Source organism: Temnothorax nylanderi, unplaced genomic scaffold (assembly GCF_030848795.1).
Source record: "Temnothorax nylanderi isolate EJ_2023f unplaced genomic scaffold, tnyl_v1.0 TNYL_tig0035_pilon, whole genome shotgun sequence".
NCBI lineage: Eukaryota > Metazoa > Arthropoda > Insecta > Hymenoptera > Formicidae > Temnothorax > Temnothorax nylanderi.
The window spans coordinates 1,361,613-1,376,517 of NW_027249097.1; the positions used below are offsets into that span (position 1 = coordinate 1,361,613).

The 14,905-nt window shown below is 41.1% G+C and overlaps 3 protein-coding genes across 8 annotated transcripts; 2 read left to right on the forward strand and 1 right to left on the reverse strand.

Annotated features, from left to right (window-relative positions):
- Positions 1–2,059, forward strand: Tex (THO complex 3 homolog tex). Of its 3 annotated transcripts, none has more exons than XM_071703615.1 (3): positions 388–524; positions 771–876; positions 1,147–2,059. In XM_071703615.1, exons 2-3 carry the CDS (start codon positions 874–876, stop codon positions 1,927–1,929), a joined length of 786 nt encoding a protein of 261 aa, XP_071559716.1. In that variant the 5' UTR covers positions 388–524; positions 771–873; the 3' UTR covers positions 1,930–2,059. The 3 variants fall into 3 exon arrangements, with proteins under 3 accessions (XP_071559715.1, XP_071559716.1, XP_071559717.1); XM_071703616.1 differs by having other exon boundaries at positions 794–876; XM_071703614.1 differs by lacking the exon at positions 771–876 and having other exon boundaries at positions 1–524.
- A 147-nt stretch (positions 2,060–2,206) lies between these two features.
- On the forward strand, positions 2,207–3,601 carry LOC139771106 (uncharacterized). The gene is given in 4 exon segments (XM_071703617.1): positions 2,207–2,478; positions 2,481–2,512; positions 2,514–3,276; positions 3,418–3,601. Coding segments are annotated over 4 exon segments (909 nt in total). The 5' UTR covers positions 2,207–2,448; the 3' UTR covers positions 3,502–3,601.
- Positions 3,602–3,748: 147 nt separating this feature from the next.
- Tmem131 (Transmembrane protein 131) lies at positions 3,749–14,719 on the reverse strand. Of its 4 annotated transcripts, none has more exons than XM_071703601.1 (23): positions 14,444–14,719; positions 13,422–13,486; positions 12,996–13,024; positions 12,251–12,334; positions 12,056–12,179; positions 11,776–11,889; positions 11,572–11,694; positions 11,285–11,448; positions 11,016–11,202; positions 10,801–10,909; positions 10,537–10,724; positions 9,932–10,348; positions 9,651–9,839; positions 9,337–9,565; positions 8,820–9,201; positions 8,510–8,725; positions 8,285–8,424; positions 6,769–8,069; positions 6,174–6,498; positions 5,456–5,889; positions 5,160–5,364; positions 4,840–5,009; positions 3,749–4,762 (listed from the first exon to the last, which is right to left on the reverse strand). In XM_071703601.1, the coding sequence occupies exons 1-23, from the start codon at positions 14,535–14,537 to the stop codon at positions 4,673–4,675; spliced, it is 5,379 nt and encodes a 1,792-aa protein (XP_071559702.1). In that variant the 5' UTR covers positions 14,538–14,719; the 3' UTR covers positions 3,749–4,672. The 4 variants fall into 4 exon arrangements, with proteins under 4 accessions (XP_071559702.1, XP_071559701.1, XP_071559700.1 ...); XM_071703600.1 differs by having other exon boundaries at positions 5,160–5,361; positions 10,465–10,724; XM_071703599.1 differs by having other exon boundaries at positions 10,465–10,724; positions 14,444–14,718.
- Between the last annotated feature and the right edge of the window lie 186 nt (positions 14,720–14,905).

The window sequence follows — 14,905 nt, forward strand, 5'->3', positions numbered from 1 at the left end:
CAAGTTTCGATATTCGAAATATGTGCGATATTATTTTGTAAATGAAAATTTGGCAAATTTCATAGTTAGTTGGAGATTTTCCGAGTGTCAACGTTATATTTAACTATTACTCTCTTTTGCAAATGTTTAATGTAAACAATTTTTGTTTGTGCTATGGAGGGAGTCCCGCGTCCCATGTCCCACGTCCCACGATCTACCTGCACTGGGTCCGAATTGTCTCGACTGTCTGGAGTCTGGAGTACTCCGATCACGATACTCCGATAACCGCGGCGAGTTAGGTTAGGGCGCCCGGCGGTTAGGTTAGGGTTAGGCAAGTAAAGTATTCGGCAGGTAGCCAGGTAACGATGGCCGCTTCGCGTGTGGAAGAGCTAATTAACTATTTTAAGTCGCACAGCAAAATCCGGGAGCAGCAGAGCCACTCGGCGAAGGTGCACAGCGTGGGATGGAGCTGCGACGGCAAATACCTGGCCTCGGGCTCCTTCGACAAGTCCGTTTGCATATTCTCGCTATGCCCGGATCGCTTGGTTAGTAAACATAACTTGTAACGAATCCCCGCACGGCGTCTTACTTTAAGACCCAGAGTCTCCTCCGCGAGATTTAACGGCGGTACTTTAATCGTTTTTCTGCAATTGTTTATTTCTTCGTAAAATCGATAATTACAGTAGAGAACTGCATGTGTGAATACTAATGTACGGTAACCGGCCTCAGGATGTTTATTCGGACATCACCAGCTGCTTCTTTTTTTAAAAATAATTTTTCTTGGTTTGTAGAAAAGATGAAATTTTCTTCTCAGGGAAGGCATGTGATTATGATAAATTCAACTGTATTGCTTTCCCTTTTCTTGGGGTAGCTATCCCATCAGAAAAATCTTAAATGGCAAGTAAAGAATCAAATGACATATCGTTTCGAATGTTTTTTAATTTTCTTCATAAATGTGTCCATTCGAATTTGAATGCCTTTCGAAAAATTGCATTTGGAAGTTTTAAATACTAAAAATTTACAATTTAGAGAACAATTTGCTAAATATTCGAAATGCCTTGCATCAACCTTCATCTATTATTAAATTGTTTTAATATTAACGCAATTCTAATCACAGATTTAATTACAAGGTTCTCAACATAAGTCTTTTTTTTATTTTTTATTTAGAAGCAGGAGACGACTTTTAGAGGACACGGCGGCAGCGTGGACCAGTTGTGCTGGCACGCCTTCTCTCCAGAATTATTATCCACGGCAAGTGGAGACAAGACGGTACGCATCTGGGATACGAGGACGCAGAAATGCACGGCGAACATCAGCACCAGAGGGGAGAACATCAACATATCGTGGTCGCCGGACGGTAACACGATTGCCGTGGGAAACAAGGAAGACCTGGTGACGTTCATCGACGCCCGGGTGATGAAAATACGCGCGGAGGAGCAGTTCAACTTCGAGGTGAACGAGATCTCGTGGAACAAGGACTCGGACACGTTTTACCTGACCAACGGCCAGGGCTGCGTGCACATACTCAGCTATCCGGAGCTGGAGCTGTTGCACGTGATCAAGGCGCATCCCGGCACGTGCATCTGCATCGAGTTCGACCCGACCGGCCAGTATTTCGCTATCGGATCCGCGGACGCGCTGGTCTCCCTGTGGGATGCCGACGAGTTGTGTTGTTTGAGGACATTCTCGCGACTGGAGTGGCCGGTCAGGACCATCTCCTTCTCGTACGACGGGCAGCTCCTAGCAGCGGCCTCCGAGGACTTGGTCATAGACATCGGTGAGGTGCAGACTGGCGAGAAGATCGCCGAGGTCCCGGTAGAGGCAGCGACATTCACTGTCGCGTGGCACCCGAAACAGTATCTCTTAGCTTACGCGTGTGACGATAAGGACTCGTACGACCGGAAACGCGATGCCGGTAGCTTAAAGGTATACGGTTTCGCGAATGATTGAATGACTTTTTGTACCTTTTGTCCTGGATTCGTACTGTTCTCGCGCGCGCGCGCGCGAAATATCGTCTTGTTTTATATTTTATAAATATAAAAAAAAAGAATATAAATAAACTTGAGAAATATTCCACAAACACATTATCTCGTAATTGAGATCACGATGAGCTACATAAAAACTGGACTGTGTTCCAAAAATTGAGAACGATTATAAATACGAATATAAAAAATGGAAAATGTTTGTATAAACGCGAATATTAGAAATCTGATGAACTCGATAAGATGTAATGATATAATTGATTTAATGAGATACGTGTGTGTGATAAACGAATTTAGAAATACTTTGATTTATCGGATAATTACTAAAATTCAGAAAATATTATTTAATATAAAAATAGGCTACATGTTTCTGCTGAACCTTATCGTACACTTTATATTACCGATCACGCTCGGTATCGATTTATTGATCAAGATAGAGTATATCAAGTAATCAAGCGTGAACTTTTTTGTTGACCGTTCGGTCGGCATGGTTACCGTGTTTGGCTCAGGTTTATCCGAAACCACGTGAGTCACGTTTTGTTTCATCCGTACGGTCATCAGCGGGAACTTCGTGTTCCTCGTTGGGTCTCGCCCTGCCTTCTCCGATGATATTCGTCTCGCTATGGCGAATCAGGATGAAACAAACACCGTCTGCGAATGTCGGTACGTTCCCGACGAAGATGCGCAAGAGATGAGATACAGCTTCAATAACACCCGTAATATTCACGAGATCGACGAGGAGGAGAGCGAGACCGAAGAAACGACGGCTTTAGAGCGGCCAAGTGAGCCAAGTCCTTCCGCTTCGGATGAAGAAGGCGATAAGGTTGTACAGAAGATTAAGGAGACGTCGGACGACGAATCCGTGTACACAGGCGAGTCCTTCTGCTCCGGCGAGTCCTGCGACGAATCCGACGTCACGAATGTCACGTCAAGATCGCTGAACTCTTCTTCTCTGATCCGCGTCACTGATCTTCAGCTCAGCCAGAGTTTGGAGGAACAGGACATCGGGATCAGCGAGTCGAGGTGGACCGACGATCAGGATGAATCTTGCTCGCTCAGTAACGAACCGTCTCGCGCTGCCACGGCCGATACGGACAGGTTTGCCAGGTCGAGGAGGTGCAGACGATGGAACATGAGCTTCACCGACGAGGAGATGCGCAAGATCGAGTGGGAGAACGAGTTGCTGCTGAGGAAGATCATGGCGCAACAGAAACCTCGGCACAAGATTCTCGGCGAGGATAACGTTCAGTCTAGGGCCAGCAGTTCCGCGATAAACAGGAAGAAGTTGCAAAAGAAGATAGCAAATGATAATGTGGTATATAATTTTCGATATCGCAGAAACATATTAAAAGATAGATGTATATACATATTTTTTTTGTACATCTCTTTTTTTCCACTTTTGTAAGTAAATTGAATAAAATAGCGAGGCGCATAACGCGAAAAACTTCATTTGCAGCTGCTCCAACGAAGGATACAACAGGCGAAGTCGTGCGTTTTCACGAATACATCGAGAATGGGTTGCAGATTGACATTTTTGTAAAGTTTTTATAATATTGAAAAGGATTTTGTCATTCCCCATTAGAAAATTGAGTGAATAACATCAGCCAACTAAGATTCAATAAACTGATATTTGCAGGGAAGTAATGGGGTAATGTAAATCATGGAGTTGTGCTTATCGTTTTCTAGTAATACGTATATAAATATCAGTGATTCTGAAAGAACTCGCGGCGTGGACTTTAACTCCGATAATCTATGAAGAAAAGTTCCTATCTTAAAACATTACTGTGCTCTTTTTTTGTGACTTCTTTATTAAAACACAACGATTACCAGTCTTGAAGAATAGGTACACATTTCTTTCACTTCGTATTTTGTGTATACGGCGCAAATCTTGTAAACGCGTCTCTTGAAAATTTGCTTGAAGATATCCTCTACAAGTCAAGACTATAAAAAATCACAGTTCTCACTCATCTCAAATAACTTAATTATCACTCATGGTTAATATCAAAATCGGGAACTCTCAAATATTGTGATAGGTCTCTTTTCCTTCTTCCTTTTTCCTTGTATATACATACACGGGCGATATCATGAGAGAAGATAAAGGAGTGTATTTTGTGTCAAGGAGCAAATTATAAATTTCCGCATAAGCAATGTATAACACATTGTTCCTTTAAATGAATATGTGCTGTGATTACAATATGAAACTGTATTTCCTTTTTCACTTTTTATATTCGATTTTGTAATTCCACATGTACTATTTCTATTTCACTGTAATTGATCGGTCATGTTCACTCTTTTTTAGCAAACCAAAACAAAAGGAAAAAAAAAAACAAACAAACAAACAAAAAAAGAAAATATTCGATTATCCTGCATCGAAGTATCTTTGCAAATAATTTAAAAATATCAATTTCTTTAAATAACGAAATAGAAAGTAAGAAGTAACATCTAGATTTTGGTTTAAGAGACTGTACGAAAATAATTCGTTTGAGAGACTATTCACCTGCGTTACTATCGTACAACGTAATAGTAACAATTATATCACAAAGTACGCTCAGCGCAGTAGCAACAAAACAACAATTTTCGATTTCTCAAATCTGTTATCGCGACAATTATTTTACCATCATTAAGACCGTGGGTTATCTTTTTCTCGACTTTCGCCAAAAAATCATGAAACAAGATATCACAAGATAAAACCTCTTCGAAGTTCCAAGTCATTAATCCTCGCGCTTCGTTCTCCACGATTCCGTCGACGATGGCGTCCATATTGTGCTGAGCGAACGAAACGGATCGAATCCCGATCTTTCCTGGAATAACAATTGAAGATAAATTACGGGCTTTACGGTAAAGATCAGAGTTCTTTTTACATTCGTTGGTCACGTACTTGCGTATCCGTCTCGGGCTGTAACGTTTGCGATATCATGGGAGGTGCGGCCGCTCCCCAAGGTGCCGCAGCCCATACACCCCCTGTGTTGATTCCCCATACGCCACGTTCCTCTCCGACCGCTGCCCTGGTGTGCAATGGTTCCCAGTTTGTATCAACTGTCCAATTATCTGTAAGTACACATATTAAAATTGTGTTAAGTTTTTTTAATTAAAAAAAAAACTTCTATTCTTAAATTAATTCTGATTACACTTAAATTTATATAATTTAAAATAAGAACAGTTTCGATATCCTTTCTAAATAGCTGTGGGCTAATATACCTTTTAAGTCCGACAAAACAGGTTTCTCCGGGGTTTTCGGCGACTCCAACTGAAATCCGTTCGTACTCTCTGACAATAAATTTATTATTGGACTAGTGTCTTCCCACAATTGGCACCGCGTGTCTTCTTCGGGGGTCTCCAATTCTACTAAAGGCTCGTCGGTCTCTGGAAGATCGTCGTATGGCACCAGCTCGCGTTCAAACTGCTGATAATTTGATTGAGAATTTCGATTTAATTAATTGAGAATTTCGTTACATGACAATTTGAAGATTAAGTTAATTCGAACAGTGACTTACTGGATGCTCTGTGAAGGTATTGATGAAATAGCTGTTCGAATGTTGCGATTCCGGCTGCAAAATTAAAGGCTCTGGCTCGAGTGATTTATTTTTGTTCACAGTTGTATTACAGAGAGGGGCTGGATTAGACATCAAATTGTATTCCTTTGGTGTTTGCGGCGACTCTTGTGACGATTGTGGCTTAGCGCATTGAACGTCTTTGACATCGGTATTGAATACCGTGAACAGATTTGATGTACTCGTTTGACTCTTGTGGTTCATGTGATTTAAATTGGAGAACGGTGAGACGATCTCCGGACTTCGCGCCACTACATCGCTGAACTTAGCTCTGTTCTCGCCCCAACAGGAAGGTGGTGGTGGCAAAGGAGTGGGCATTACTCCTATGCTGCGCGTTACATCCTCTTTTTGACTTATGTTTCCGTTCACAGGAGGAGCTGCAACAATAACGAATAAAAACTGTTATTTTTATATATATGCAGGAAATACTTCTAGTACTTTTATATATACATTATTAAGTGCTATTATAATAAATCTAACCAAAATTAATAACTTAAAGAAAAAAGGGAAACGTTTTACGCGATTCATTTAACAGATTAATAGGTTTAATTTAAAATAAAATTTTTACATGCTATTACCGATTTAAAATTCAAAAATTCAAGAAAACAGGTTTGCAGCTATTCCGCGCTAATGCATTTCAATATCGTATATGAGTACATACATTTAACATGTATTTTGTCAGCTACACGACGTTTCTGCACCGTTTTCTCCTTTCGCGGCGGATTCTTATTTTGACGTGACTTGAAGGATGACTCGACGGTATGCGAGGTATGAATATGATGCTTTGTGCTGGACCTAGTAGTGTTCGTCTTCCATCTATTTGGATTATTCTGCTTCTCCTTATCGTACTCATCGTCATCACAGTCGCCTTCGTAGTTATCCTTATAATCTATGCATGGCACAGGAGGAATAGACTGAGGTTTGCTCTTCTTAGATATCGGCTTTCTTTGTAGCTTCTCTTGTTTCCCGCACGGATGATCAGAAATCTGAGAATTAATTACGAAAGAAAAATCTTTTTATAGATATCTCGGGAGCCTATATCTGTTCACGTAACCGATTAACAATCGATATATTAATTCTGGGACAAGAGTTCCATTATTATTTAACAATAATCTTTTTGCAAAAACCTATCTAGATTTCAGCATTAAATCATTTTTACAATTAACACTAATATTGGATCTTTGAAAAATAAAGTATAATCGTGGAATTAAAATTACTTATATGTCTTTCAATGCGTTGACGTAAATGGGACTTACTTTACACGATGTCGTTTCATCGTGAGTCGAACTCTCCGTTGTCGTGGACGACGTCTCTTCTTCCGAAAGATGAACGGTCTTTTGAGTGCTCGCCTGTTCGAGCTTTTTCAATGAAACGTGATTATTATGGTTACTATTGTTGTTTCCACTGCTGCTTGTCTGTTTATTGCGCTTGTTGTCAGACTTGTTAACCCGATTGTTATTCATTATCGTCGTGTCCATTTGAACCTCGTGGTCATTCAACTTTGACTCCTCTTTGACACTCGACTGCGTCGTTGACTGCGTCTTTCCTTTTCTGTTCGACGTCGGACTCGACTTTGTAATTGCGTTGACATTATACTTCTTCTCTTGAATCAACTGAATGTCCGTGAGTGCGTCGTTCGTCATGCAATTGTCCGACTGGGCCTCTTGAACGTTGTTTTGTTTCTTATTATTCTTCTTCTTCGACGCGTACGTACTTGTCATGTTCGCGACGTTAAGATTATTAATAACATTAGACGATTCCTCGCTTCGCTTGAAGGACAGCAAATCTTTGGACTCGATATCCAATTTAAATTTACGTTCTTCCTCGGCGGACCAGTCCGGGATTTTCAATCCCTTCTGCGCGTCCTTGTCCTTGCACTTTTTCACGTTCATTAACGACCAGTCTGGGAACGCTTCGTCCTTCTTCGTCTTGCTTTTCTCGTCGCTTGTCGTCGGGATTTTCTCGTTTTTGTTAACGATACAACCGCTGCCACTATTACCTCCTTGCGTCGTGTTGTGCGTCGAGATATGCGACAGCAGCCGTAGATCCAGAGGCGGTTGCACCGGATTCTCCTTCGAGTAATTGGCCAGGCCTTCCCGTAGTATTCGGTCCGCTTCGAGGAACGAGACCACGGCGACGCATAACATCAATACCGATGAGAGGATGATAGCGGCCTTCTGCACCGCGCCTTCCCACGGCGGTCTGGCGAGCACCGACGCGCATAAATTCAACGAGTGCGCCGGCAAAGTTGCCAGCAGATTAAGTATCACCACGCCGTTCTCAACGTTCTCGCCGGCATCCGGTCCCATGCTCGTCATCACCAGCAGCTTCCGTTCCACGCGCGACAACGTGAAGTCCGGGGTGAACGCTATCTCGATTCTCTTGGTAGCGTTCGGATTCAATTTGAAAGGCGTGCAATCGAGCACCTTGAAGCCGTAACCCTCGCAATCCCAGTCGTTGATGTAGAAGCCGTAAATCTCGATCGGCAGCTCCCCCGTATTTCTAGCCGTGAAAGATCGCTTTACGGTAAGAGTCGTAACAAGCTTGTTCCGATCTCCTGGGAAAGGAAAGCGTTATAAGGAAAATCTTCTCCTCTCGATTGCGACAATTAAGGCGAAATTAGAACCGTCGAGAAATATGCACGGTGCAAAAGAGTGTTGATTTAAAATATGCCTTACGAGTGTAACAACAAGACAGTAAATTAAACACGTAGGAAGATGTTGTATCTTTTCTTTCGAGATTATGAGACAAAGATTGAGAAAACGTACATACGTTCACAATCTTTAAGATGCTTATCCGTTAGTTCGAATAACAGAGGCGTAATCGATCCCGGCTTGCGATGACCGAATCTAAATTGTGCGCTCGCGCCTCGGCCGCTCATACGTAAGACTTCTAAAATAGTCATATTATTTCTGGAAAGCCAGTAAAATGTGCGTCAATAAATAGGGCACCTGCACATTCTTCTTTTTTTTTCTCTCTCTCGCAGTCTCAACTTACCTAATATATAAAAAACCAGACGACGCCGAAGTGGAAAAGGGGGTGTATGCCACGCGAATTGTTCTCGTTTCCGAAGGGTTTAAATATAAAGGAAGCGATTGAGGCGCTATCGTTACACCCCATTGTTTCTCAAACAATTCTCGCTCATCCGCATTCTCTTCTAGTTTGAACTCCTCCGGGATAGTGGACGAAAATTCCGCGTAAACAGACTTAAATCTGTGCAGTATCAATTTTTTTTATTATTAATTTTTGGCCTGAATAAAAATGACTTGCAAAACGATTGTCAACCAAATAATAATCGATTACGTACTTCATTGGCAAAGAATGATAAAGACGCGCTCCTTGAGGATAGTTCCAATCCATAACCAGCTGAATTATCAGCGGGCTCGCACTCGGATTGTGCAACTTGATCGCTCTGTACGACGTGTTTCCGACTTGTGTCAATGGGAACATCAGGACACTCTTGTTCTTTATGCTACTGGAGCCGGCCAACAGGCTCGGCCAGTACGGTTTGATGTTCACATAAAATTTGTGACTGCGCACTTCGGTCGTGTCCAAGCGCATCGTGATGTTTTCCCACGAACCATCCGCGGTGGAGTTGACGAAGCGCACGTGTCGCGTGTTCAGAAAATTCAAATCGGAGTCGCGCGTATGCGAGGGAAGGCTCATCGTGTTCAACCACTGACTACCCGCTGTAAAAGTGAAACGTAGCTACACGACTGAACTGACGTAACTAATGTAACAATTGTATAATCATAAAAGTGAAAATGCGAAATGTATCCCAAGTTTACGAATAGCGACGTACGGATGAACAATGTATCACTTACTGTTGGTATCCAGTGATAAACCTAAATAACACTGCTGCTTGCAGGTCACTGAGGGATCGATTTGTATTGAGCCGACATTATTCTCGCCTTTGGATATGACCGGCATCGTAGCTTCCTCCAACGGGATGTACTTTATTCTGTCGTCCTTGTTTATGGGTGCGATATGCGTCACCTCCATCGGTCTTGAGAACGTAGAATGCACCTTCACTTGTTGCACACAGATCGATCCCTGTTGGTTGAGAGATCACATAAAGTTACACGAATGTGCGTCACGTTGAGGAGTACTGGTTCTGGAAAGATGGATTATCACTCACAGGGAAGCAATCAGTAAAAATAAGCTTCTTCAAGGAAATCTTGCCGTGCGCAACCCGCATATACACCGGCAAAGTAAATCGCTCGTAGGTCGTTCGCACGAAAACATCGCCAACAATCGTGTCTTCCTCAACCATTGGAGTCTTCACTTTAATCTTAAAGATTGCCAGAAACTCCGGTTTTATGTATTGCTGAAATAAAAATTATGCATATGTATTTATAGGTAAATCTATAGCGTTACATGTGTAACGAATAAAATGCAAATTTATCGTGCAATACTCACATTTCCAGAATGGCTGCATACAGTTATATTTCGAAATTCCTTATCCAGCAAATCCGCGGGTCCATTTTGACATCCCATCAATTCTAAAACTGCACCGGGCATATTCACACCCCAGCTGTGTAACTCCACATTGACGGGGTTCTGATTCTCTAGCGCAAAAATTGCCTCGTTCTCGGTACCGCTCCCCACAGTACCAAAATTCATTGTTCCCATATCGTCTTCCTTCTCGCCCGGCATAACTTTTTTCAGTTTGCCGTCATAACTCAACACTGGAACTTCGGTCACCGATACGTTTGAATGTATCAATATCGACGACTCCATCTTCACGTTATCACCTTTCCTCTCTTTGGCAAGTTGTAAAGAAAATATATTGACCTTCTGTTCAGGTTTTATTACTCTAGGAATAAAATCTTTTATCTGGAAATATACATCAATTTTTTTTATTTTAAAGAGTAATCGAGAAATAGTTGAGAAATAAAAAGGAAAAAAAAGTTACGTTGGGTGTCCGTTAAAGAAAAATAAACGATTCTTACCGTAAAAAGCGATTTCGCGTTCGAACACATCGTGACATTCGTAATAGCTAATGGTAATTTAAATTTATTCACCACGCTAAAATTCCGGGCTTGATTGGATTGCGGAGAACAATAATGAGTAATCGATGTGTTTACTTCTAATCCACCCTGCAACACTTGGGCTACCCAGGGAATTGCTAATTTCTGACTAGAACCACCTGGACCTATTGCTTTTATTATTAATTTGCCTTTGAAGTGTTGCAAATCCAAACCGGTTTTCCCTAAGAACATTAATATGGAAGTATTCTGAATAGTAGCGCAAAACATCTTCTTATAGTAGGTAATGCGTTATCTTACAATCGTAAACCAGCATTCCAATGGCGATTGGTATATCTGTCTCTCCTGGAATTATTGCTGGCTCAAAATGCAGTTTTAATGCTTTCGATACAGGTGTATTTATAATATTCTACGAGAAACATTTTGTTTGTTTAGTAATATCTTGAAATTGATAGATATTAACTTTCCCTTCTAAAACAACTCGAAAAGATTTGAACAATTTTTGCACAACTTACCACAATTTTAATTGCTTTTTTCGCGGAATTTTTTAAAGCAATAGGGTGGCGAATAGGCGGCTGCAACGAGCCACCCATACCTAAATTGATTATTCCAGAACTTCCACCCCAATGAAGACCAGCTCCACTTTTGACTTCTACTTCGACTGCTACCACAAGGATCTCAGCAGTGTTATTCACTTTAAATCTGCAACATATCCCAATTGTATATACTAAAATGTGCCTAATATTTTAAGAATACAGCCTACTCTTATATTTCATATACCCACCTAACATATGCTGTATGATTCTTTTCTGCGTAAGCATTAAAAGTTAGTCTGATGATAGGCTTCGTTTGATAAGGTAAAATTTCCCATAATTCACGAGAGCCTTCCGGCTCGCCCGATGGTAATTCTAATTGAAATTCTCCGCCACTACTATATACTTCCATCACCTTTGTTTATGCAATACAAAATAGAGAAAAATTAATTACATAATATGACTGATACTTATATAATCTATACATGCATATAAATAATCTTCTTGTAGATAGTATTATCCATTAACATTTACATACTTGTAAAGCTTCTGGATGTGGATTGTGCATATATATAAGAGGTGTAAAAGATGCATTTAATGGTAACTTGACATCAACTACAGGTCTGAGTCTATAAGGGCTACTGACACTTATTCCTTTGACCTGCACAGATTAAAAAATACTTTATTGCAGATATATATATATTCAGTATTAATGTTATAACTATGATAAATTCTTTATTACCTGATACTTTAGTGTCCCATCTGAAGTATGTATAAAAAGGTGTGTATCAATGTCACCTTCGTCTCGACCAAGAAATACGACATTAAATGTTGTGTTCCCCAGTGGTGGAATTACCTGGTACAAAAAGAGATATTAATATTAGATAATTATCCACAATTTTTAAGATATGTATGAGTAAATTAGATATTTAAAGATCATAAATTAACGTTAGATATATCTATATCTTTAAAGTAATCTACTTCTTGTTTTTGATTACTGTCATACCACTCGATGAACTTACTTTGTTTTGAAAAAACGATGAATGGAAATGACGTGTATTTCCCGATATCGATGAAAGATGTATAGTTTTATTGTGATCTTTGTTAAACATGGTCACAGTTTCTTGGTGAGGAATACCAAGTTGTCTAAAAGATTACACTGTGTTATAATTTAACTTCTATGATCACCACCGAATCGAGATTACGTTAAACGATACCTCTCTTTGAAGTCCAAGATACTTGGCTCGAAAGAAATGTGAGAGAACGAATCTTCCATTTTATCTTCGTCCGATGCAGCATCCCTTAAAAACGATGCGGTTTAACAATTAATCAGTACATCCTGGACGCGGCAGTTCCAATAGTGGAAATTGAAAATAGGAAAGGTATAAGAAAAATTAGTTTTAAGTGAATTGGTTTGGTACACTGTTAATAAAGCAATATTTCCCAGCTTTTCTTGTTAGAATGACATGACGAAATAATTATCCAGCGGATGATTTCAAATGACGCACTTGTTTTAACGCATCGATCCCTTAATTAAAAGCACAAGACAAAGTATTGCATAATAATTACAATTTCTCTAAAGTATATATTTAATGTTTACTCGTTTAATATAAGTGATGTTTACATAATGTATATATTGACAAAGAGTTTATCTAAATCAAGTATCCAAATACATTCTCCTTTATTGCCTTTTTTCGAACATATGACACGAAAAAGTTTGAATTATCTTATCTTCGGTTTGCTGACGGTTTTGCAAATCACCCCAAGCTTAGCGAATCTTGTTATGATTCATAAATCAAGCGAAAAGTATGACAATAAGATAACTCCGATGGCCGCAAATAAAAATGTGTAGCTAGACGGGGTACCCTGCGCAGTTCTAAGACGAGTATCAGAAAGAAAGATTATAACGAATACCTTTCCTACTTCCACTCACCGTTATATCTTAATGAGTATTATGCTTACCCAGCCCCATGTACTGTATTAGCAAAATCCTACAAATAAAAACAAAAATTCCAATATAACATCTCTGCTGTACATGTCACGCTGTTTTAATAATAACTGATTATTTGAGAAACAAATTAATAGTTAGATTTACAACTAATTTCTATACTGTTCTTCATAAACGGATAAATGCAATACTCTTTGGCTTCGTTCGCTTTGGGCGCTTTCGTGCTGAAAGCGTCAGTCCATCTTTATTGCTCGTTACATGTTGCAAAAAGATGGAGTGATGCTTTCAGCACGAAAGCACTCAAAGCGAACGCAGCCTTTATGGTACCGATTACCTTAATACAAGTATCCTTGCATTAGATATTCTTCTTGTAAATATATTAGTTGATACATTTGATACATAATAATTATACATACGTTGCATATAGCAAATTCACTAACCTTATGCATAGATATTGGCATATTATCCAAAAGATATTGAACGTCGTTGTCATCCTGAACAAAGGCTACAAAATATCGAAATTCATATTTTAAACATTATCGCTTTATGTCATGTATAAAAATAATATAAATACGCATGCTACATTAAATAGCATTAAATATATCTATATATAAATATAAAAATATACGTTCAAGTTTTGAACAGCTTCAAGCTCCAAATACAATTAAAATATACAAAGCTGACAAGGCGACGCGTATTATATAAAAAATGCAAAGAGGTGACACACACACAATAATGACAACTGCTAATTAATACTCCCGCTAATACAATTATGTAAAATTGAGGAAATAAGAAATTTACGAAAGCTGCAAGTACAAAGAAAAACAAAAAATCGCGATATAAATCCGCAATTATGATCCGCAAGGGACGTTCAAGCGTGTCGCTCGTGTTTTTCGTTTAAAATTAATCTGGGCATCGCGACAAACGTTATCCCGTGGCGGAGGTGAAGTTTCGTGACGCGGGTTGCGTCGCGCGCAACGTAAACACGGGTCCTGACGAGCAGCAGCGCCGAGGTTATATCATTCCTCGACCGCGTACGGATTTCTCAGAGAAATTCGGGGAATTTCGAAAGGTCGGAATCGCCGCGAGGAAAAGGGAGAGAAACGGAGGAACGCGTCTCGCCGCGTCGGGACGCGGATCGCGTGACGGCGCGAAGCTCGCGGCTCGCGGCGTGACCTTCATCGTCGCGCGACGGGTATCTCGTGCGGGGGGGTATCGCTGAAAGGCTTAGGCACCGGTGGACGTGGTGGTGGGCCTTATCGCGCCTCACCGTGGGTCCCGCGCTCGCGTGCGCGCAACGCGGCCGATTGTTATTGTTGGATGCAAATCGGCTGCATCGAAATAGTCATGCGGGGAAGAGACGGAGTGAGGGGGAGAGAGAGAGACAGCGAGCGAGCGAGCGAGCGTGCGAGAAAGAAAGAGAGAGACACATACACACACACACACAGAGAGAGAAACTCACCATTGTTGTGGCCGTGCAGCGACGGCCGGATCTGCGACGTCGCGTCCAGTAGCGTCAACAGGAACAGACAATAGAACACCTTTGACACAGACATAATATAACGCCGCGACCGTTGCCGGCGCACTGCTGTCGCGTCCGCTTCTGCTGCCGTTGCACGCTATTTTGTCTTTGGCGGACATGCGAGTCCGCCTTCGGCCATACTCCGGTACTATCGAAGCGCGCGATATCGATTCCGCTGGCGCGCCGCACCGCGCCACGGGCCGCGACGCGCGAAGCCGCCGCCGGGCGGCGCCACCGCCGGCGCCGCGGCGCGGCTGTTTCGAAGATCCGATTCCCCCCGTTCGATTTTTGAGATCCTGCCCGCTGCTCTTCCCCCTCGAAATGTTGACGCGATTGAAGAACGACGATCGTTCTATTCTGTTTTTCTCTTTCGAGAGCGATTTCGCTCGTTGCTTTTTGTAA

What these genes read in the sequence shown, in the direction of transcription:
- Tmem131 (XM_071703599.1), bottom strand. Translation starts at nt 14,537, where the DNA reads ATGTCTGTGTCAAAGGTGTTCTATTGTCTGTTCCTGTTGACGCTACTG. An exon ending in TTTTTACTGATTGCTTCCCT is followed by an intron (nt 9,566 to 9,650) that starts GTGAGTGATAAT and finishes CTCAACCAACAG; the next exon opens with GGATCGATCTGTGTGCAACA. An exon ending in TTTATCACTGGATACCAACA is followed by an intron (nt 9,202 to 9,336) that starts GTAAGTGATACA and finishes TCACTTTTACAG; the next exon opens with CGGGTAGTCAGTGGTTGAAC.
- Tex (XM_071703614.1), top strand. Translation starts at nt 345, where the DNA reads ATGGCCGCTTCGCGTGTGGAAGAGCTAATTAACTATTTTAAGTCGCAC. An exon ending in CGCTATGCCCGGATCGCTTG is followed by an intron (nt 525 to 1,146) that starts GTTAGTAAACAT and finishes TTTTTTATTTAG; the next exon opens with AAGCAGGAGACGACTTTTAG.